Source organism: Procambarus clarkii, chromosome 47 (genome assembly GCF_040958095.1).
Source record: "Procambarus clarkii isolate CNS0578487 chromosome 47, FALCON_Pclarkii_2.0, whole genome shotgun sequence".
NCBI classification, from domain to species: domain Eukaryota; kingdom Metazoa; phylum Arthropoda; class Malacostraca; order Decapoda; family Cambaridae; genus Procambarus; species Procambarus clarkii.
In genome coordinates this window covers 34,301,689-34,322,847 of record NC_091196.1, presented here as the reverse complement: position 1 = coordinate 34,322,847, position 21,159 = coordinate 34,301,689, and the positions used below count along the sequence as shown (strand labels likewise).

Below are 21,159 nucleotides of genomic sequence, written 5' to 3'. Positions count from 1 at the left end.
AATGTTAATAAATGTCATGTTATGGAATGTGGAATAGGAGAACATAGACCCCACACAACCTATATATTATGTGAGAAATCTTTAAAGAATTCTGATAAAGAAAGAGATCTAGGAGTGGTTCTAGATAGAAAACTATCACCTGAGGACCACATTAAGAATATTGTGCAAGGAGCCTATGCAATGCTTTCTAACTTCAGAATTGCATTTAAATACATGGATGGCGATATACTAAAGAAGTTGTTCATGACTTTTGTTAGGCCAAAGCTAGAATATGCAGCTGTTGTGTGGTGCCCATATCTTAAGAAGCACATCAACAAACTGGAAAAGGTGCAAAGACATGCTACTAAGTGGCTCCCAGAACTGAAGGGCAAGAGCTACGAGGAGAGGTTAGAAGCATTAAATATGCCAAAACTAGAAGACAGAAGAAAAAGAGGTGATATGATCACTACGTACAAAATAGTAACAGGAATTGATAAAATCGACAGGGAAGACTTCCTGAGACCTGGAACTTCAAGAACAAGAGGCCATAGATTTAAACTAGCTAAACACAGATGCCGAAGAAATATAAGAAAATTCACCTTCGCAAATAGAGTGGTAGACGGTTGGAACAAGTTAAGTGAGAAGGTGGTGGAGGCCAAGACCGTCAGTAGTTTCAAAGCGTTATATGACAAAGAGTGCTGGGAAGACGGGACACCACGAGCGTAGCTCTCATCCTGTAACTACACTTAGGTAATTACACTTAGGTAATTACACCTTCATCAGGGCTCTTGTAAACAGACGCCATTTTAAAAAAAAAATCGTGGGCCAAATTCCCGATTGTTAGGGGCCTCAGTATTGAGTGAGCTACCAAGCCTGACGCACGCAGCATGAGTTCACAGCACTGCTGTTCAGCTTGTGACCACAGCATCGCCTAAAAATGCCATAATATACTTGTTCATGCTATTATGTAGCAATGATATTATTACAGAAGACCCCTGACTGTGATAAAACTGACCAGAGTTCTGATAATAGCAGGATTGTGGTGATATTTAGCGCTGTGCTCCATGGAGGGAGGAGTAATGATGTAGGAGGGAGGGTGGTGGCGTTGTCTTCTGACTGTGTGTGGCCACCTTTTATTGACTGCACTCACCATACCAGCTTAGTGGTTCGCTATGGTGAAAACAAATGTAAATACTTATATATAACGTGTGTATAGAGGGTATAAACAGCAAGAGGAGTAGGTTGGGAGCCGCCATTTTGGTGAGGGAAGTGGCCTCGTCTGCACGACTTATCATGTTTACTGGTGACCACTATGGTCTTTGGGCACCATACCAGTTTACTTGTACAAGTATGGTGAATAAAACAGGTAGATACTTATATATAATGTGTGTATATGGCGTAATAACATCACAAACAGTACTGTTGGAGGAGAAATATTAGTGCGTCTGGCCTTGAGGGTGGCCGCCAGCAGCTGACTGTGTGAGTAGCTACGTCTTTGTGCCTTTACTCACCATACAAGCTTAGATGTACAGTTATGGTGAACAAAACATGTAAATACTTATATATAACGTCTGTATATAAAAGCAAAAACAGTATGGTGGGAGGAGAATGGTGGCATGTCAGGTGAGGTGAGGTGAGGGAGGGAGGGAGGGAGTGACAGCCAGTGGCAGGCTGCCATTGCCACTGTCACTCAGCATACCAACTTAGTGGTTCGTTATGGTGAACACGAATGTAGATACTTATATATAGAGTCTGTATATAGTGAATGAAAGCAAAAAACAGTATTGTGGGAGGAGAATGTGGGTGAGTCAGGTGACTTCAGGGAGGGAGGAAGTAGCAGCCAGTGGCGGGCTGCCACTGGCACTGCCACTCAGCATGCCAACTTAGTGGTTCGTTATGGTGAACACGAATGTAGATACTTATATATAACGTCTGTATATAGTGAATAAAAGCAAAAACAGTTTGGTGGGAGGAGAATGTGGACGAGTGAGGTGTTGAAGGAGTGGCGTGACCGCCAAGTGTGGCGGTCACTCCTCGTTACTTTTTGACTCATAATAGCAACTTAGTGGTTCGTTATGGTGAACAAAACATGCAGATACTTATATATAACCTTTGTATATAGTGCAATAACCGACAAAGTATTTGTTCACTGTTTGATGAACATAATTGAATCAACAATATGCACACCATATTTTTGAGTACGGTGATGATTCACTCATTTTATTATATAAATATATCACACTACACACTATTGAATAATATTACAGCAAAAAAACTACGAAAAATTTATCAGAGACATTGAAATAATTAGGTAATTATCTCTTTGTAGCAACTCCGGCCTGACAGCTGGCGAGCAGCAGACCGTCTGGGACGCACGCTGAGTCAGCTCCTGTTTTTTGCCAGACTTTCCTGCCCTATAGCGAGCAATATATGCCACTTACGATTTTATTATTATTTTTCCCATGATCAGTGAACACAAATTAACAGGTTTAAAGGAAAAAATACTTTTTTCTGTGGGGAGCCCCTACGATACGCTTCCCTGGAGCTTATCGGGCTAATGTATTTTATATTAGACCGGGACATTAGCTAAGGAGTTCAGACCTACCAGGGACCAGCGCCAGAACCTGGCCCCTTCAGAGAGGTTTCAGGGAGCAATGGCCCTGGAAAACCCCTTTGTGGTTGGGGTTTTCCTTATCTACCATCGACCGGGGGTTAGGCACCCAGAAAGGTAGGCATAACAAAACAAACCCCACATGGTAAAAAACTGAAACAAAAAACCGAACAGAGAGGTAGAAACTCCCTACAATCACAAGGAAACAAGCAAACATCACACTTTACTGCCTCGCCGATCGTCCGTGCAGCCCTCCCCGCCCCGAGAGGGGGAGGGGGGAGCCCCGGACCTACCGCGCCGGCTGCCAAGCTTCAGTTCGTTCGCTAATGTCAACCGGGATAGACGCTTCTCTGGCCTCAGTTTCCTAAGCGTTGTTTGCCTTGTGTGGCGTTCACTGCCATGTGTTTTGTTGTGCAGTGGCCAGAAGTACCTCATCAGTGCCAGGGCTGCATGTGCTTAGTGGCTGACCTCCCTAAGCGCCCTGTGAGTACTGCCCTTGCGTAACAGGGTTATCTTCCCTGGGGCGTTCGGGAACCGTTCCTGTAGAGGTTCTTGCTGTTCAGCATTTGCCTCGCCCTTGGGGCCAGCTGGGGCTTGGGGCTCTTGTTTGGCCCTGGGTAGGGATTGGTATTGTGCTGGTTAGGGCGTCAAGGTGTTGCACAGCCTGCCACCTAAGCGGCGCCCGGTTCCTGTTGCCTCTGAGACGGTGTACTTTTTCAGGGTTTTTCTTTTGTTTTTATTTTCATGCCTGGTGGGGGTCTGCCCAGTGTGGCTATAGTTCCACTGGTAGTGTTTGGCGGCCCTCTGCTAGGCCCCCGTGATTGTACACGTTGCAGGGGTTTTCAGTGCTTTCGTCTACCCCTCTTGTTATGTTTGGGTTTCTTAACCGGTTAGCAACACCTTGCCCGGGCTTCCCATGGTTGTTACCCCTACGGGCCCTGGAAACCCCTGTCTGGGCTCGGGGGATCATTGAATGTGTCTTCCGGGTTCCAACCCATCTTGTACGGGCTCGTTGGTTGCTGTGCCCTTGTCTCCGGGTGACAGTTGCCACTTTTACCTCCGTCATGCTGCCTGTTGGGTCACTGACACCTTGACTCGGAGTCTTGCAAGAGATTATCTGCTTGTTCTCCAGTACTCTCCTGATGTTATTACTGTTCAGAGTACAGGTGGCATCCGTGTTGCAAGCTAGGTTAGTTTGCTGCAACATGCTAGGTTGGTTTCCCACTCGGATGCCCCGAGGCTGCCCCGTTTGGTTAGGTGCTGTTCGCCCCTTTCCCTCCCTGTTCCTGGCTCCGGACTGTCTGTGGGTTTCGGGGTCGGAGCAGGGTTTAGTTGGGGCCGAGACTCTGGCGGTTTTTGGGGGCTGCCCTGTTCGGGTTGAGGGACGGAGGTTTTTCGAGCTGGTTCCTCCTGCCGAGGCTTGTGGGTCTTACCAGCGGCCCTTCCTTGCTACCTTTTCCATGGACTCTTGCTTTTCTTTAAGGGCAGAGGGCTTGGAGGCCGGCTCTGCCCCGGGGCCTCTGTTATTAGTTCCCAGGGCTGTGGGGGATGCCTGCTAGCAGTTCTGGGGCGGTTTGCCCCTGCCTGGGTTTTCTGCTGTTGGGTGGCGTTTTTCGCCCTTCCAGTCTGCTTGCTTCCCACTTTTGCTGGCGTGTTTTTGTATCTTTAGTGTCAGCCACAGCCCCTGCTGGCGGCCATTTTCATCTGCCGGTTTTCCGGAGTGGCCACCAGGGCGGCGTTGCAGTTTGTTTACATGCGACTGGGTGTGCGAGCGAGCTTCTGGGGTGAGTTTTCACCCTTTTTCAGGGGTTATTATTCTCCTGTTGTCGTTTCTTTGCTTTTCTGGTGTTTTCTGCTCGGTTCCTGTTCCTCTGGGAACATTTGGGTGTTGATTTTACACCGGGTTTTCCGTTTTGTCTGTTTTGGGTCTGGGCCTTTGGGTTTGGACTCAAGTGTCCCCTGTCTGGTATGCTTGCTCCTACACCTTGTCCCTCGGTTTTCGGTCTGTTATGACCGTTTTCCCAGGGTTTGGAAAACGTCTGGGGCTTGTCTCTCTGTGGTGTTCTCCGCCGGCAAATGTGGTGGTTTGGGCTCCCCCTGGTTCAATTCTGGGTTCCTTTGGGTTCTTTGGTTTTGTTCCGGAGGTTTCCTCCTTTTGGGGCCCCCTTTGTGAGTTCAGGGGGCTTTGTTTCCTCGTGTGACCCGGTTCTGCCTTCTGGGGTTCTGGGGTCTTCCTGGCTTGCAGACTGATCTTTTTGGGTCTTGGCACATGTTGTGGTCGTGCTGGGATTTTGAGGTTTTGCTGTCGAGGTGGGCCTTTTGATGCAGTTTTGTGCCTTCTTTGCCTGGCCGGCGTGGTGCTCTCTGCCCACTGGTCGGCGACTGGTACTTTTCTTTTGCAATGTATGTACTCACCTAGTTGTGTTTGCAGGGGTTGAGCTCTGGCTCTTTGGTCCCGCCTCTCAACCGTCAATCAACAGGTGTACAGTTTCCTGAGCTTATTGGGCTCTATCATATCTACACTTGAAACTGTGTATGGAGTCAGCCTCCACCACATCACTTCCTAATGATCTCCATTTGTCTACCATGCTGACACTAAAAAAGTTCTTTCTAATATCTCTAGATATTATGTGTGAGGTATGTGTGTGTGTACGCATGTACTTATGTCCGCTGTACTCACCTAATTGTACTCACCTAATTGTGCTTGTGGGGGTTGAGCTTTGGCTCTTTGGTCCCGCCTCTCAACTGTCAATCAACTGGTGTACAGATTCCTGAGCCTACTGGGCTCTATCATATCTACATTTGAAACTGTGTATGGAGTCAGCCTCCACCACATCACTTCCTAGTGCATTCCATTTATTAACTACTCTGACATTGAAAAAATTCTTTCTAACGTCTCTGTGGCTCATCTGGGTACTAAGTTTCCACCTGTGTCCCCTTGTTCGTGTCCCACCCGTGCTGAAAAGTTTGTCTTTGTCCACCCTGTCAATTCCCCTGAGAATTTTGTAGGTGGTTATCATGTCTCCCCTTACTCTTCTGTTTTCCAGGGATGTGAGGTTCAGCTCCTTTAGCCTTTCCTCGTAGCTCAATCCTCTCAGTTCCGGGACGAGCCTGGTGGCATACCGCTGAATCTTCTCTAACTTTGTCTTGTGTTTAACTAGGTATGGACTCCAGGCTGGAGCTGCATACTCCAGGATTGGTCTTACATAAGTGGTATACAGGGTTCTAAAAGATTCCTTACACAAGTTTCTGAAGGCAGTTCTTATGTTGGCCAGTCTAGCATATGCCGCTGATGATATTCTTTTGATGTGGGCCTCTGGGGACAGGTTCGGTGTGATATCAACCCCTAGATCCTTCTCTCTATTTGACTCCTGCAGGATTTCCCCCTCCCAGATGATACCTTGTGTTCAGCCTCCTGCTCCCTTCACCAAATTTCATCACCTTACACTTTCCCGAGTTGAACTTTAGCAGCCATTTTCTAGACCATCCTCCAGGCTGTGTGTGTGCACATGTGTATATGCACGTGTGTGTACCATATCTTGTGTTTGTGTATATGTATATGTATATACATAATGTGTATATGTGTGTGTGTACTTTTTCTTTCGGAAGGGGTTCTGTTCCCTTCTCTCTTGATGGGGCGCTGGGGGAGCAGCTTGCTCTGTTGACTCTCACATGGTCCCGCTGTTCGTGGGCACTTTTGGTTGTCCAAAAGTGTTGGTGGGCACTTTTTGGTTGTCTACCGATGCCACCAAAGCATCGGTAGACGGCGTCTCCGGGGCATGACATGACGGCGGGGTGGGCTTCTTCCCCTGCGCTTCGTCATGTCATCTTAGTGGGTGCATTGGATGTGGTCGATCCGCCCCATCCTTCTGGGGTTCCTGTCTGCTCCTTGCAGTCATGGGCCTTTCGAATCTGCAGTTCTTCTGGACTTCTTCAGTCTGCGCCCTGGTTTCTATGGCCTCCTCGGAGGACTGTTGTCTCCTGTCCAGCTTCTGTTGGGGCCGGGTGCCTGGATGGTGGCCCTGGACCTCCATGTCACTTCTTGGCATGTTCCTCTCCAGTTTTCTAGGAATGGTTCAGTTGGTGGTGGGGCTTCAGGCTTGCTGCTTTTGTTGCCTTCCCTATTTTGTAATGGGCACTTGGTATAATTTTTTTTTTTTTGTATCTTTACCGGATCTTAGTGCCCTGTCTGAGTCTGAGATTCGGTGTCTGGCCTACCTCGACAACTGGCTGGTGTGGGCTCCCAGTCAGTCCGCTTGTCTGCTCGCCAGGGGTGTGGTTCTTTCCAGATCGCCGGGTTTGGTTTCCTGGTGATCTGGAGGCCATTCCATCTGTTTCCATCCCGGGTTCGGACCTGGGCCTTGTTTAGGGCTATTGGGCCACTCATTGTCTTTCCCTCCAGAAGTGTTACTGCGACTGTGGTCCCACCTTCGGCTGTACGTGAGTGGGTCCCGGGTTGCTCAGCGGTTGCTTGGCAGTTGTGCGGGAGTCTGAACTTCGACGTGCTGGTCTGCCCGCTGAGTTGGGTTTGGCTTCGGCGTCTGTTTGGTTCGGAGACTTCCCTTCTGCCTCTTGCATTCGTTGGGTTTGTTCCTCCGGGGATCTTGTGTTGGTGCTGTGTCACCAGCTTCCTCTTTGGGGTTTTCGGGGTTCCGTGCCTTGGCACCTCCTCGAGCCTTCGCTCCATGTGTTCACGGACGGGTCATCTCTCGGCTGGGGCTTTGTGACCAGTGCTCACCAGGTCGGCCGAGGTTGGTGGAGTCTGTCCATCCGTCGGGCTCAAAGCATGGTTCGGGAGTTCGTGGCTGTCTGGTTTGTGCTTCGGAGGGTTTGGGTCACTGGGTGCTCTACCATTCAGCTCTGTTCGGACTGTTCCCAGGCGGTTCTTGCCGGAACCACAGGGGGTTTGGCTAACCATGAGGTTCATGTCCGGGGTGTGTCCTGCGTCCTGGCAGACAGCTGTCCCGGTTCATTCCTCTCTTCGCGGATTGGCCAGTCGTTGCCGACTCGTTTTGTTGGCTCTGTCGGACGTATGGACTTCTGGCCGTGGACGTCTTCGAGTCGGCGTGGTCTAGGCGTCGCCCATTTTATGTTGCGCCCTTTCCCACCTGCAAGGCAGTCACGGTGGATGCTTTTTAGCAGGACTGGTCAAGGTGGGGGGTACCTGTTCCTCTTCTACCGGTCCAGCTGTTGCTTTGGGTTCTGGCTCGGTTGCAGCCCATTCCCACGAGAGCAGTCCTTATGGTTCCTTGGTGGCCGGCCCAGCCCTATTTTCAGACGCTGCTTGATTGGTGTTCGAACCTGGGGTGTTTTCCCACGGCTCCGCTTCTTTCGGCAGGTCGAATTGGTCCTGTACGGGCCTGGTTCGGCCTTCTCCTCGGCTCTTCGCGTCTGTTCTTTTGACGCGGGTATCACCATCTCTATGGGGTTCAGGTGGCTTTGTTGACGGTGTCCTACCTGCGAGCTTCGTCTTGGCGACAGTATGACATTTCGTACGCTTTCTCATATTTTGTTTCACCTCTGGCCTGCTCATGTGTCGCCTGAGGCGTCCTGGTACTTGATCAGGGTGCCTTCTTATCTTAGTTTGTGGTAGCCCCTTCGGTTCAGGTTTCTGCTCTTTGGTACCGGTGGTAGATTTGTACGTGTGCAGCCTTTCTCCGTCCTGGCGACGGTCGAGACGGCTGCTTTCCGGAGGGGTTCTTGGGTTATTGATGCTTGATTGGGTTTGGCCGGGGGTGCATCCTGTGTTATCCGGTTGTGTTTTTGCCGTTGCCTGCGTACCATGTCTGGGGATGCGCTGTGGTTGATCTGGTTCCCCTTGTTCCCTGTTTTCAGGGCTCGGGTCTCCCAAGTCGTCCGCAGAGCTTTTCATTCTTCCAGCCTGCAGTCTGTCTTTGCGCCCGTGCTGTTCGGACGTTTGCAGCTTTTGCTGCTGTGTTGGCGACGTCTAGGGCTCATTTCGGGTGCAAGGTTTTGAGGGTCGCACAGGTTCTTGGCCGCCCATTCTTTATGCGCGTCTGCTCCTGTGTGTTCTTGTTGCCTTGGGTCGCAGATTGCGGCCTGTTGTCTTGGCTTTTGTGTTGCAGAGTTTGTGGCGGCCGCCTCCCAGGTTGGCCCTTTTTCTTTCCTTCTCTTTGGGTATGAAGCTCCAGGGAGCCGTAGGGGCTCCCCACAGAAAACCAGCGTTGAATGTAATGAAACTCCATTTTCTGGGTTTGCCCCGGAGGCTCCCTGGCAACCCTCCCTCCCACCGGTCAGCGGTTTTTTCGCGTTGGTTGAAGCTTAGCTTTCAAACTGAAGCTTGGCAGTCGGCGCGGTAGGTCCGGGGCTCCCCTCTCCCCCTTTCGTGGCGGGGAGGGCTGCACGGACGATCGGCGCGGCAATAAAGTGTGATGTTTGCTAGTTTCCTTGTGATTGTAGGAAGTTTCTACCTCTGTGTTCGTTTTTTTGTTTCAGTTTTTTACCATGTGGGGTTTGTTTTGTTATGCCTACCTTTTTGGGTGCCTAACCCCCGGTCGATGGCAGATAAGGAAAACCTCAACCACAAAGGGGTTTTCCAGGGCCATTGCTCCCTGAAACCTCTCTGAAGGGGCCAGGTTCTGGTGCTGGTCCCTGGTAGGTCTGAACTCCTTGGCTCATGTCCCGGTTTAATATAACATACATTAGCCCGATAAGCTCCAGGGAGCCTCCGGGGCTCACCCAGAAAATGGCATTTCATTACATTCAATGTTGGTTTTTTATTTTTTTTTCTGGGGGAGCCCCTACGGCTCCCCGGAGCTATCCATGGCTGATATGGATACCCTAACTATTTTGCATCAGTCGATGTGGGTGCAGTTGTAGGCCTACTGGGGACCACGAGCCAGAACCTGGCCCCCTCAGAGAGGCACGGGGAGCAATGGCCCATAGAAATGCACATGTGATTTGAAGCATTCTATATCTGCCATCGACCGGGACAGGCACCCAGAAAGGTAAGCGCCACAAAACAAACCCCTATTCTGGTTAACAACAAAAATTGACAAATGAGTGGACAGAACTTCCCCAGGAAAACGAACTAACAAGCATGACGTCACATGAGCCGCGCCGCATGTCTGCGCAGCTCCCCCCTCCCTGGGAGGGGGAAGGGGGAGCCCCAGACCCACGCGCCGGCAATCCCCGCCCCAGTTCCTCGGCTGATGGGATAATGCACGGTCGTGTGGCTCCAGCTCCAGTCTTGTCTCAGTCCTGTGACTTGTTTGCAGTGCTGCTCTTACGGTGGTCGTGTGAGCTGGGAGTAGTATTCTCAGGTACTCGGGCTGCATGTGCTTAGGGTCACCTTCCCTGAGTGCCCTGTAAGTACCGCCTTTGGGGCTTGGGGTTGCCTTCCACAAGTCACCTTGGGTCTACCTCTGTTGGCTTTTCGCTGCTTGGCGTTTGGCCGCCCTGAGTGTTTGGGGGTTTTACTCCCTTGTTTACCTTGGGGTAAGTGGTAGTTATAGCACTGGTGGGGCGCAGGGTACTGTGTAGCTAGTTTTCACCTATGACAGTGGCCGGCTCTGTTCCCTCTGGGTACGTTGTCTACTTGTGTGGTTTTTCTTTTATATTTGTTTTTGCCTGGTAGGGGGGTCTGCTTTGTGTTCCCCCCCCCCCCTTATATTAGGTTCGTTTGTGTGGTGGCACCCCCTGCTTCGCCCTCGCGAGTGGACACGTCCCATGGGTTCAGCTTTAGCAGTTTGCTTGGTAGTTTGGGGCACCGGTTAGCAGTGCCCTGCCTGCGATAACCCTTAGCAGACCCAGTCTAGGGGCCCTGGGAAACCCCCCGGGGGCTCTCGGGTCCGATAGTGTAGACCCTTGCGTCCCCTCTCGCTTTGTGCGAGTTGAGTTTTGCTCTGTCACTTGGTCTCAGGGGTGACTCCTTGTTTTTGCCTCCAGCATGCTGCCTGTTGGGTCGGTGACACATTCGACCCTGAGTCCTGCGAGCTTTGTTGCTTGTTCGTGACTCCATTCACCCAGTCTGCTGATGAAATCCCATGGATGCAGGCAGCTCGCGCGATGCAGGGTAGGATGTTGCAACGCGCTCTGGTTTGTCGCTTCCTCGGACGCCCCGATGCTGCCCCGCTTGTGTAGGGACCCTGACTTGGGGGTTTTGGTCGCTTCGGCCTTGGTTGTTCCACGCCCCCCTTGTTTTTCCCCCTCCTGCTTCCGGCCCCTACGCATCTGTAGGCTTTGGGGTCGGGGCAGGGTTAGAGGTTCTGAGACTTGGGCAGTTTCGGGGGTTGCCCCGTCCGGGGTAGCTGCGGAGGCATTCGAGTCTGTTCCTCCGGCCGATGCTTCGGGGTCTGACCAGTGGGCCCCCTTCTCTTTCAGCTCTCTTGGCTGCCCCGGCCTTTTCTTGTGGGGCCGGGGCTTTGGAGGTCGACTCGGCCCCGGGGCCTGGTGCAGAGGCTCCTGGGGTTGGGGAGGAGCGGCCTTGGGGGCCTTGGGCTCCATTGCGCCCTGCCTGAATTTCCGTCCTTCTGAGCGGGGCTTACTGTTGCGAGGAGTGGGGTTTTCTTTCCCCCCTCTGCGTACGATTTGGGCTTGGGTTCTGCTCCTCCCCGGGTTCGGTTCCGTGTCCCTGTGGTTTCTTCGGCTCCGTCTTCAGGAAGTTTTCGGCTAACCGCATCTCTTCGCCTGCGGTGCGGTTGGCCTTTGCGGCTTACCTCCTGCGTGTCCCGGAGTTTGCCTCCATACTGGTTCCTTCTGTTCTGGACAGGTTGGGCTCCTTGTGGCCGTTTGGGCTCCTTGTGGCCGTTTGGGCTCCTTGTAGCCGTTTGGGCTCCTTTGTAGCCTTTGGGCTCTTTGTAGCCGTTTGGGCTCCTTGGTAGCCGTTTGGGCTCCTTGGTAGCCGTTTGGGCTTCTTGGTAGCCATTTGGGCTCCTTTGTCGCCGTTTGGGCTCCTTTGTCGCCGTTTGGGCTCCTTTGTCGCCGTTTGGGCTCCTTTGTCGCCTTGTTGGGCTACTTCTCGCCTTGTTGGGCTACTTCTCGCCTTGTTGGACTACTTCTCGCCTTGTTGGGCTACTTCTCGCCTTGTGGGGCTACTTCTCTCCTTGTTGGGCTGCTTCTCGCCTTGTTGGGCTACTTCTCGCCTTGTTGGGCTACTTCTCGCCTTGTTGGGCTGCTTCTCGCCTGGTTGGGCTACTTCTCGCCTTGTTGGGCTACTTCTCGCCTGGTTGGGCTACTTCTCGCCTGGTTGGGCTACTTCTCGCCTTGTTGGGCTACTTCTCGCCTTGTTGGGCTACTTCTCGCCTGGTTGGGCTACTTCTCGCCTGGTTGGGCTACTTCTCGCCTTGTTGGGCTATTTCTCGCCTTGTTGGGCTACTTCTCGCCTTGTTGGGCTACTTCTCGCCTTGTTGGGCTACTTCTCGCCTTGTTGGGCTACTTCTCGCCTTGTTGGGCTACTTCTCGCCTTGTTGGGCTACTTCTCGCCTGGTTGGGCTACTTCTCGCCTGGTTGGGCTACTTCTCGCCTGGTTGGGCTACTTCTCGCCTGGTTGGGCTACTTCGCGCCTGATTGGGCTACTTCGCGCCTGGTTGGGCTACTTCTCGCCTGCTTGGGCTACTTCTCACCTGCTTGGGCTACTTCTCGCCTGCTTGGGCTACTTCGCGCCTGGTTGGGCTACTTCGCGCCTGGTTGGGCTACTTCTCGCCTGGTTGGGCTACTTCTCGCCGGCTTGGGCTACTTCTTGCCTTGTTGGGCTACTTCTCGCCTTGTTGGGCTACTTTCTTTCGCGTCCTGCGCATGCGCCGTGGGAGTTTGTTTTGGTTCTGGGCGGTGTGCACACGTGTTCTGCTTCCATTTCTCTCGGGGGGATTCGCCTCCTTGTGCTTGCAGGTTGGGTTCTGGCTCTTTGTTTCCGCCTCTCCCCTGTCGTTTGCCTGTCGGGCGGATTCTGTGCTTCTTGGGCACTCTCATCTCTGCTCTTGGGGCTGTGTATGGGGTCAGCCCATGTTGGGCTGCCTAATGTGTTCCTTTGATTGCCTGTTACACTGCACATGTTTCTTCTACCGTCCCTGTGGCTCAGTTGGGTGCTTTGTTGCCACCTGTGTCCCCATGTGTGCCACTCGTGTACGATTTATCTATCTTCTCTGCCGCTTCCTCGGGGAGTGTGGTGACGTTTTGCTGGGGTTTTGGTACTGCAGCTGCGTGTCGGGGTTGGTTGTGGCATTATGTTCAGTTCGGCCCTTCCATGCTCCCTCTGGGGCTCTCCTTCCTTGCCGGTCTTGCTGTGCCGGGCCTGGTTTTTCCATGTTCCTTGGATTCTCTGTCTTGTCCTCGCCTCATTGTGCTGGCTGGGGATGAGCTAGGGGTCTTCGTCTTGCCCCTCGCCTATCCTCCGGTTTCAGTTCATGTTCCAGAGCCTAGTGGGCTCCCTTCCTTCGTGTTTTTCATGGCTGCCCCGGGGTTTTTCTTGACGCTGGGGCTTTGAGGGGACAGCTCGGCTCTCCGCACGTGCTTTGTGGGCGTCGGCCCCTCCCTGGGCTCGGTTTCCTTGTCCATTGTGCCCGTTGTTTCCGTCCTGCCGGTGGGTGCTTTTCTACGATCTTCGCCCCTTTTTTCCGGGGGACATGACGGGCCTTCTCCGTCATGCCCCCCTCTTCTTGGGGTTTCTGCATGACTTTTGGTCTCGGGTGCGACGGGGTTTTGGTGCCTTCGTCCTTTGTGTTTGCTTCTTTTTGTTCTCGAAGGTTCGGGATGGTTTTGCTCCTTCTCGTTTTCTGGTGTGTCTGTCGTCATTCGGTTGAGCTTCCCTCCGGTCCTTTCTAGGGCTTGTGGGTCCTCTTCCCGGCAGCTTCTGGGTGTTGGCCTTTTTGTTCTTTTGTGAATATCTCTTCTCTTCACATTGTCTCAGCGCTACTAGTTTTCCTGCGAGCGATTTTGCTCTTCTTAATGAGTCTTTTCGCTCCTGCCCTTCTGTGGGATGTTAGTGTGGGGCGGCTCCTTATGCGAGTTCCTTCCCTGTCAGCTGCACTTGTGGAGGTGGACTTGCACACTTGTGGCGTTTTCGTTTTGGTCCTGCGTTTTCTTTTCCCTCCTGGGGCTGTCATAGGATTGGCTTGCGGAGGATGTAGAGGCGGTTGGGGCCGTTCCTGGGTCTGGCACCTTGGTTTCTGCTGCTAGCTTTCGGTATCGATATTCCTTCTGCGCCGTTTCGCAGGTTGTATCGTGCATTGTTACACCTCCAGCCTGCTTATGCACTGCCTGTGTCGTCCTGGTCTTTGAACAGGGTGCTCTCCTGTTTTTCTTCTCCTTGGTGGTTGTGGCTCCTTGGGGTCAGGTTTGCTTTGCCTCGGTTTTCTTTTTGTGTTGGCATTCGCCTCTGGGGGTTGTGTGGCAGAGCTTCTTGATCTTCTCAGGCGCAGTGGTTTTTGGCTCGTATGGTCGTGGTCATAGGTTTCTTCGTCTGCAGCCGTTCTCCCTTTTTCTGGCGAATGATATATCTTGGGTTATTGTCTCGACTTCGTGTTGAGGAGTGATTCACCGACCGCCTCCCGGGTATGTCCCTTTGTTTTCTTAGGTAGTCTTTGGTGAGGTATCTCCGGGGAGCCGTAGGGGCTCCCCCCCAGAAAACCAGCGTTGAATGTAATGAAACGCCATTTTCTGGGTGAGTCCCGGAGGCTCCCCGGCACCCTCCCGCCCTCCGGTCGATGGGTTTTTTTTTTGCGGTTTTGATATCCAGCCTCAGAACTGGGGCGGGAATCGCCAGCTCGTGGGTCTGGGGCTCCCCCTTCCCACTCTCAGGGAGGGGGGAGCTGCGCAGACATGCGGCGCGGCTCGTGTGACGTCATGCTTGTTAGTTCGTTTTCCTGGGGGAGTCTGTCCACTCGTTTGTCGATTTTTGTTGTTAACCAGAATAGGGGTTTGTTTTGTGGCGCTTACCTTTCTGGGTGCCTGTCCCGGTCGATGGCAGATATAGAATGCTTCAAATCACATGTGCATTTCTATGGGCCATTGCTCCCCGTGCCTCTCTGAGGGGGCCAGGTTCTGGCTCGTGGTCCCCGGTAGGCCTAGAACTCCACCCACATCGACTGATGCAAAATAGTTAGGGTATCCATATCAGCCATGGATAGCTCCGGGGAGCCTCCGGGACTCACCCAGAAAATGGCGTTTCATTACATTCAACGCTGGGTTTTTTTTGGTATGCGCCTGTGAGTGACACATGCTAAATAGCCAGGCACCATTTAAGGGTTAAACACTAGACTGTTGAAGAAAAGAAATTAGAGTTGATATAAATACGTGGCGTCGATGACGTCACGGAATCACCCATTCTCTTTTCCTTTATGGGGGGGGGGGTAACTTATGTTATTATGTGTGTGTGTGTGTGTGTGTCTGTGTGTGTGTCGGATTTCCGACATTCGCGGTTTGTCCTATTGATGGGGCGATGGGGGGAAGGCTCTCTTTGTTTGCTCGTGCCTGGGCCCCATGATTTGTGGGCCTTTCAGGTCATTTCATGCGGCCTGTGGTGGCGTTGGGTAGCTTCTCCTCCTTCGGGGGGTTCAGGGCTGGCTGGGTAGGCCTCTTATCCTACGCTTTGCCGGGTCATAATTTTTTTTTTTTTTTTTTTTTTTGAGATACATACAAAGAGTTGTTACATTCTTGTACAGCCACTAGTATGCGTAGCGTTTCGGGCAGGTCCCTGGAATACGATCCTCGCCGCGAAGAATCGTTTTTACAACTAAGTACTCATTTTACTGTTGAGTTAAACAGAGGCTACAGTTAAGGATTTGCGCCCAGTAAATCCTCCCCGGCCAGGATACGAACCCATGACAAAGCGCTCGCGGAATGCCAGGCGAGTGTTTTACCACTACACGACGGAGACTGGTAAACTGGGAGACTTGAGACTGGTAGACTGGATATCGGAGTGGGTTCACTTGGGCATGGGGGCATGGAAATTACCTCATCTCTCGGGTGGATTTCCCCGCCTGTTTCCAGTCCTGAAACGGGACTGCGCGGACCTCCGGTTCATTCTGGACTTGTTCTGTCTGAACCTGTGGGTTTATTGCCCCTCTTTTTGGACGACTGCTCTGGCCCTGGTCCGTCTTCTGATGGAGCCGGATGCTTGGATGGTGTTCCCGGACCTCAAGGACGCATATTGGCACATATGGGTCACTAAACCAGCACCATCACTCCACACTAGTACACCTGGTGTCCTGCGAGATGCAGGGGACGCAACAGAGGCACGACGGCGAGGAAGAGATGCACACCGTGGACCAGGAGCTACGCACAGTACGGCCGCTACGTGCACGTGAGGTGGAAGCATGTGAACATGAGGCTCTTGGTGAAACATGTTATTCCATGCGGTGGTGCTTGGCTGGGCGAGACGCTGCTGACGCGACAAATTCTCGCCCAGTAACACCACTGGTACTGGTACCAGGCTTGGTAACACTATGTTCTGATTCCACTTCACTAAAACCAGAAGAAGAGTCACCTTCCTCTGACTCGCCACCGAAAATATCCTCAGACTCTAAATAAGCGCAGGAACTGTGTGGTCGAGGGTGAATTGGAGTAGACACTGGGCGAGGTGGCATGGGTGAGCGTATAGGCCTCGCCATGGGAGGCAGTTGTATCTCATTTTCACTGTCCGTGCTGTCCTCATCGATCAATTGTGTGTAGTCTTTATCAATGTCAGAGTCTTTAAAATCACTTTTCTCACCATCAGAAAATAATTCACTGGTTATTTGCTCTTGGGTGAGTGATTGCATGGTGCACGCCCGGGAAGCGTTCGGCCATGCATTCGACATGGTGGCTGCTGGGTAACTGATGCCTCCCACGTGATGGTAGCGTGAGCTGGATTTTTTTACAAAATGGCAGCTGTTTACTATAGCCCCTGGGCAGTGTATGGAGGCCCCCTCTACCCCACGGGCCTTTCAAATCTTGCGCGGTACTCCAGTACATCATATGATGTGGAGCGCAAGTTACTGCAAGTCACTCAACACATCATATGATGTGTTGCGCAATTAAAGGGTTAACAGCGATAAATTCCAGGTACTCAGGTACGGCAAAAATGAGGACCTGAAACATAATACAGGGTACAAAACACAATCGAATCTGCCCATAATAGGTAAACAGCTTGTCAAGGATTTGGGAATAATGATGTCCGATGATCTAATGTTTAGGGAGCATAACCAAGTAAATATTGCGTCAGCCAGAAAAATGATAGGATGGATTACAAGAACTTTCAACTCCAGGGATCCCATCACGATGGTTGTACTCTTCAAGTCACTGGTGTTGTCCCGTCTCGAGTACTGCTCGGTGCTCACTTCCCCCTTCAGAGCAGGAGAGATTGCTGAAATAGAGGGAATACTGAGAACATATATAGCATGCATAGACACGATAAAGCATCTAAATTATTGGGATCGTATCAAAGTTGGTTGATACCTGGTTGATACCTGGTTGATGGGGTTCTGGGAGTTCTTCTACTCCCCAAGCCCGGCCCGAGGCCAGACATGACTTGTGAGAGTTTCGTCCACCAGGCTGTTGCTTGGAGCGGCCTGCAGGCCCACATACCCACCACAGCCCGGTTGGTCCGGCACTCTTTGAAGGAAACAATCTAGCTTCCTCTTGAAGATGTCCACGGTTGTTCCTGTAATATTTTTGATGCTCGCTGGGAGGACGTTGAACAACCGTGGACCTCTGATGTTCATACAGTGTTCTCTGATTGTGCCCATGGCACCTCTGTTCTACACTGGTTCTATTCTGCATTTTCTTCCATGTCGTTCACTCCAAGCTCTCCAAATGTACTCACCAGAAAGGAGACGAGAGAGATATACCAAATAATATACACATGGAAAATACTGGAAGGCCAGGTCCCTAATCTACCCAGTAAAATAACAACGTACTGAAGTGAACGATATGGAAGAAAATGCAGAATAAATCCAGTGAAGAGCAGAGGTTCCATAGGCACAATCAGAGAACACTGTATAAACATCAGAGGTCCGTGGCTGTTCAACGTCCTCCCAGCGACTGTAAGAAATATTGCCAGAACAACCATGGACATCTTCAAGAGAAAACTAGACTGTTTTCTAAAAGACGTTCCGGACCAACCAGGCTGTGGTGGGTATGTGGGCCTGCGGGGCGCTCTAAGCAACAGCCTGGTGGACCAAACTGTCACAAGTCAAGCCTGGCCTGAGTCCAGGCTTGGGGCATAGAAGAACTCCCAGAACCCCATCAAGCAGGTATCAAGCAGGTACCCTTGGAGTTGGGAAATGGGAGGGGGGGTTCTTGGGGATTTCTGTCAAGCTCTGGATAGGTAGTGATTGTTGCTGGGTGGGGTGCACTGTGGTGAAGCACAGCCTGCACACACTCAGTGGCCAAGTCTCTCTCTGACTGCCAGTTTGGGTGTGGGATTTCAGGGACTTTTCATTTTTAGCCTCTCTGGAGGACGTCTGCATAGCTTCAAATTAAATCCACCTAGGTTGTGTTTGGTTGTCTTCCTCTGGTACCGTCAAGGTTCCATGACTGCTGGTAGTCAGCATCACTCCATCATGTGATGTCAGTTCCATCACTTCTGGTAGTCAGTTAGCCTGGTATTAGACAGGGTTCAACCGGCTTATCTAGCTCAGTGCCTGAGTTTCCCGTAGGGATATCCACCCCCCCTCCCCCCTACAGGCCTTGGAACCTCATAGTCATCCCTGGCTCGGGGTGACTATGAGTGTGTCTTCCGAGTCCTCTCTCGCCTTGTATGAGGTTGCTGCTGGTTTGTTGCCCCTTTCTCAGGGTGATGATCATCCGTGCTGCCTCCATCATGCTGCCTGTTTGGTTGGCGACACCTTCAGCCCAGAGTCGTGCAAGACTTGTTCTCCATGTGTGCTACAGTTAACCGTTCTTTTGTCAATTCTCCAATTGTCTGAAAAACTTAGAGGTCAGGCAGCAACTGCATTGCATGTTAGGTATTCTTTGTTGCAACGAGCCAGGTTGGCTGCCCGGTTAGAAGCCATGGAGCTGCCCTGATAGGGTTTTGGGGCTCTGGATTTTGGGGGGGGGCGTTAGTTGCATCGACTTTGATATTGTCCATGCCCTTGCTTCTTTCCTTGGTGGGCGTGGTTCTCACTGCTCTCTAACATCTGAGTGTTTTGGGGTTGAGGCGGGGTTTAGCTCGGGTTGAAACTGGGGTGGCTTCAGGGAATGCCCCTTCCGATTCTGGTATGGAGGTGGTTGAGCCCGATTATCCTGCCGAGGCTTCTGGGTCAACCCGGCATATTCTCTTCCTTGAACCCTTTTCCGTGGACTCTGCCTTTTCTTCAGGGGTGGTGGGCGTGTATGAGGGCTCTGCCCCGGGGCAAAGGATTCCCAGGGCTTTGGGGGGAGCCTGCGAGGAGCTCTTGGGCATTGTGCCCCTGCTTGGGCCTTTGTGCCTTCTGGGAGGTGTTGCAGGGTATAATCACAAGTGCTGCCCACGGGTTAAAAGCAATTCTAAAGTTAGAAAGCATAGCATATGCACTTCACACAGTGTTCTTAATGTGGTCCTCAGGTGACAAATTTCTATCCATAACTGCCTTAGGCCTCTTTCTTTATGAGAATTCTTTAAAGCTTTTTTACATAATTTGTAGGATGTGTGTGGCTTATGTTTTCCTATTCCATATTCCATAACATGGCATTTATTTATTAAATTCCATTTGTCTAGTGTTACTCAAAACTTATTTTGTCCAGATCTTATTTATTTATTTATTTTTTATTTATATAAAAGAAGGTACATTGGTTTTGTTAGAATACATAACATTGGTGTTCTTACATTCTTAAAAAACCACTAACATGCATAGCATTTCAGACATAGCATTTCAGACAAAGCGTTTTTCTTGAAGGTCATTGCAATCATTTAAGTTTCTTGTCTTCCTTAGTATCTGGCCATCATCAGCAAATATGTTCATATAATTTTGTATCCGTCTGGTAGAGTGTTTATTTAGACTGTGAACATTACTTGTGCTAGAACTGTGGTACTTCACTGGTAACACATCTCTAGTCTGATACATTACTTTTGAATACTGCCCTCATTTTTTCTGTCAGAAAATTTTCATGCATGTCAGAAGTCTCCCTGTCACTCCTCCAGTATGTTCCACTTTCCAGAACAAAATGTTATGTAAGACTGTTAAAACTTTGTCCAGAAAAAAACTGTTAAAACTTTGTCCAGATAAATGCAGTCATGTCTAGATCTATCTATGTAGCTAGCTTCAGAGAGCCACTGAAGTCGTATCATTACATTCAATGCTAAATTTTTCCTAATATTTGTATTTGACAGGTTGCACGAGCAACAGGAGTTGCAGATGAATGTTTGAGCAATATGCGAACAGTTAGAGCATTTGCCATGGAGGATGCAGAGAAAGACCTGTTTGCCAGAGAAGTGGAAAAGTCTAGACAACTTAATGAACTCTTGGGCTTTGGTATTGGAATCTTTCAGGTCTGTCATAATATTTTATTATATAGTGTGATATAGTATGATTATATGATAAAATGGGTATTGTAGCATTCATACCATTTATCGAGCAAACTAGTGAACTTTTAGAAGGTACAAATCATAACTTATTGATAGATAATTATTATGTTTAGGGTAGAATGAGAAAATTAAAAATAAAGTGGTAAAAACAGATTGTAATTTAAAATAAACGATTATCTGCATAATAGTTTGAACCTACCATAAGTAATATTTAATCCTATAAATCACACTAAGCCCTAACATTCCTACCCTTTTAGATAACATCTACATCCTGCAAATTAAGTATTAGGCAGTCATTTGACTCTTCCTGATATACTCAACTTAGGATTAACCCCTTAACTGCGTTGCCTCCAAATATGACACCCCTCCAGTGTGCAGTAAATAAATTATCTGGAAAAAATTCTTGTGATTTTTTAAAGGGTCAAAAACCCTTCCCTCAGTATGGGTATGTAAAAAAAAAAAATCGAAATTGTGCTTACTTTGGCTGCTATGGGGTCCGTAAGTTGGCACGTGACGTCATCATTCCTCGTTCGCCCGTGATGTACGCTCCCGGGGCCAGTAGGGTGCCTGGGGCAGGGCGCGCGAGTTGCCGCGAATATATTTATGTTCATTTTTTGCGCACAGTTCCAAATACATTTTATTTGTTTTTACGTGCTAATCCCATCTATAATGAACACGTACACTATATTATGGCAGTAAAACATCCGTACTGTTCGAAGACACTGTGTTACGTGCATGACACTTGTGTACACATATGCTGCACATATTTACCATGTATCATGCTAATTTATGTATATATATATACAATCTATTTACACACTATACACTGTCACACACGATATACATTCACCATCAACACATTCAGAACACCTCGAGTGAGAGCAGCCACACCCAGCCAGTCTCCCTCACTCCAACATCTTACTCGCCAACATTGCTCCTCCCACCATACTGTTATTGTTCTTATTACACTACTTACACATGTTATATATAGCTATCTACATGTTTTATTTACCAGAAATGTGCAAGTAAGCCGGTATTGTGTCCAAAAAATACAGTTGCCACCATACACTGCATGAAAAATCATACAGCAGACAGCAGACGACGCTACGATTACGACATCACC

General features: G+C 50.3%; 1 protein-coding gene across 10 annotated transcripts in view; it reads left to right on the top strand.

The window, feature by feature from the left end:
- Positions 1 to 21,159, top strand: part of LOC123762901 (mitochondrial potassium channel ATP-binding subunit) — an 848,556-nt gene that overhangs the window by 472,275 nt on the left and 355,122 nt on the right. For all 10 annotated transcript variants that reach the window (XM_069302215.1, XM_069302213.1, XM_069302219.1 and 7 more), the window contains one exon: positions 19,842 to 20,000. In XM_069302215.1, the coding sequence (XP_069158316.1) occupies positions 19,842 to 20,000 (159 nt within the window). The remainder of the gene's footprint in view (positions 1 to 19,841; positions 20,001 to 21,159) is intronic.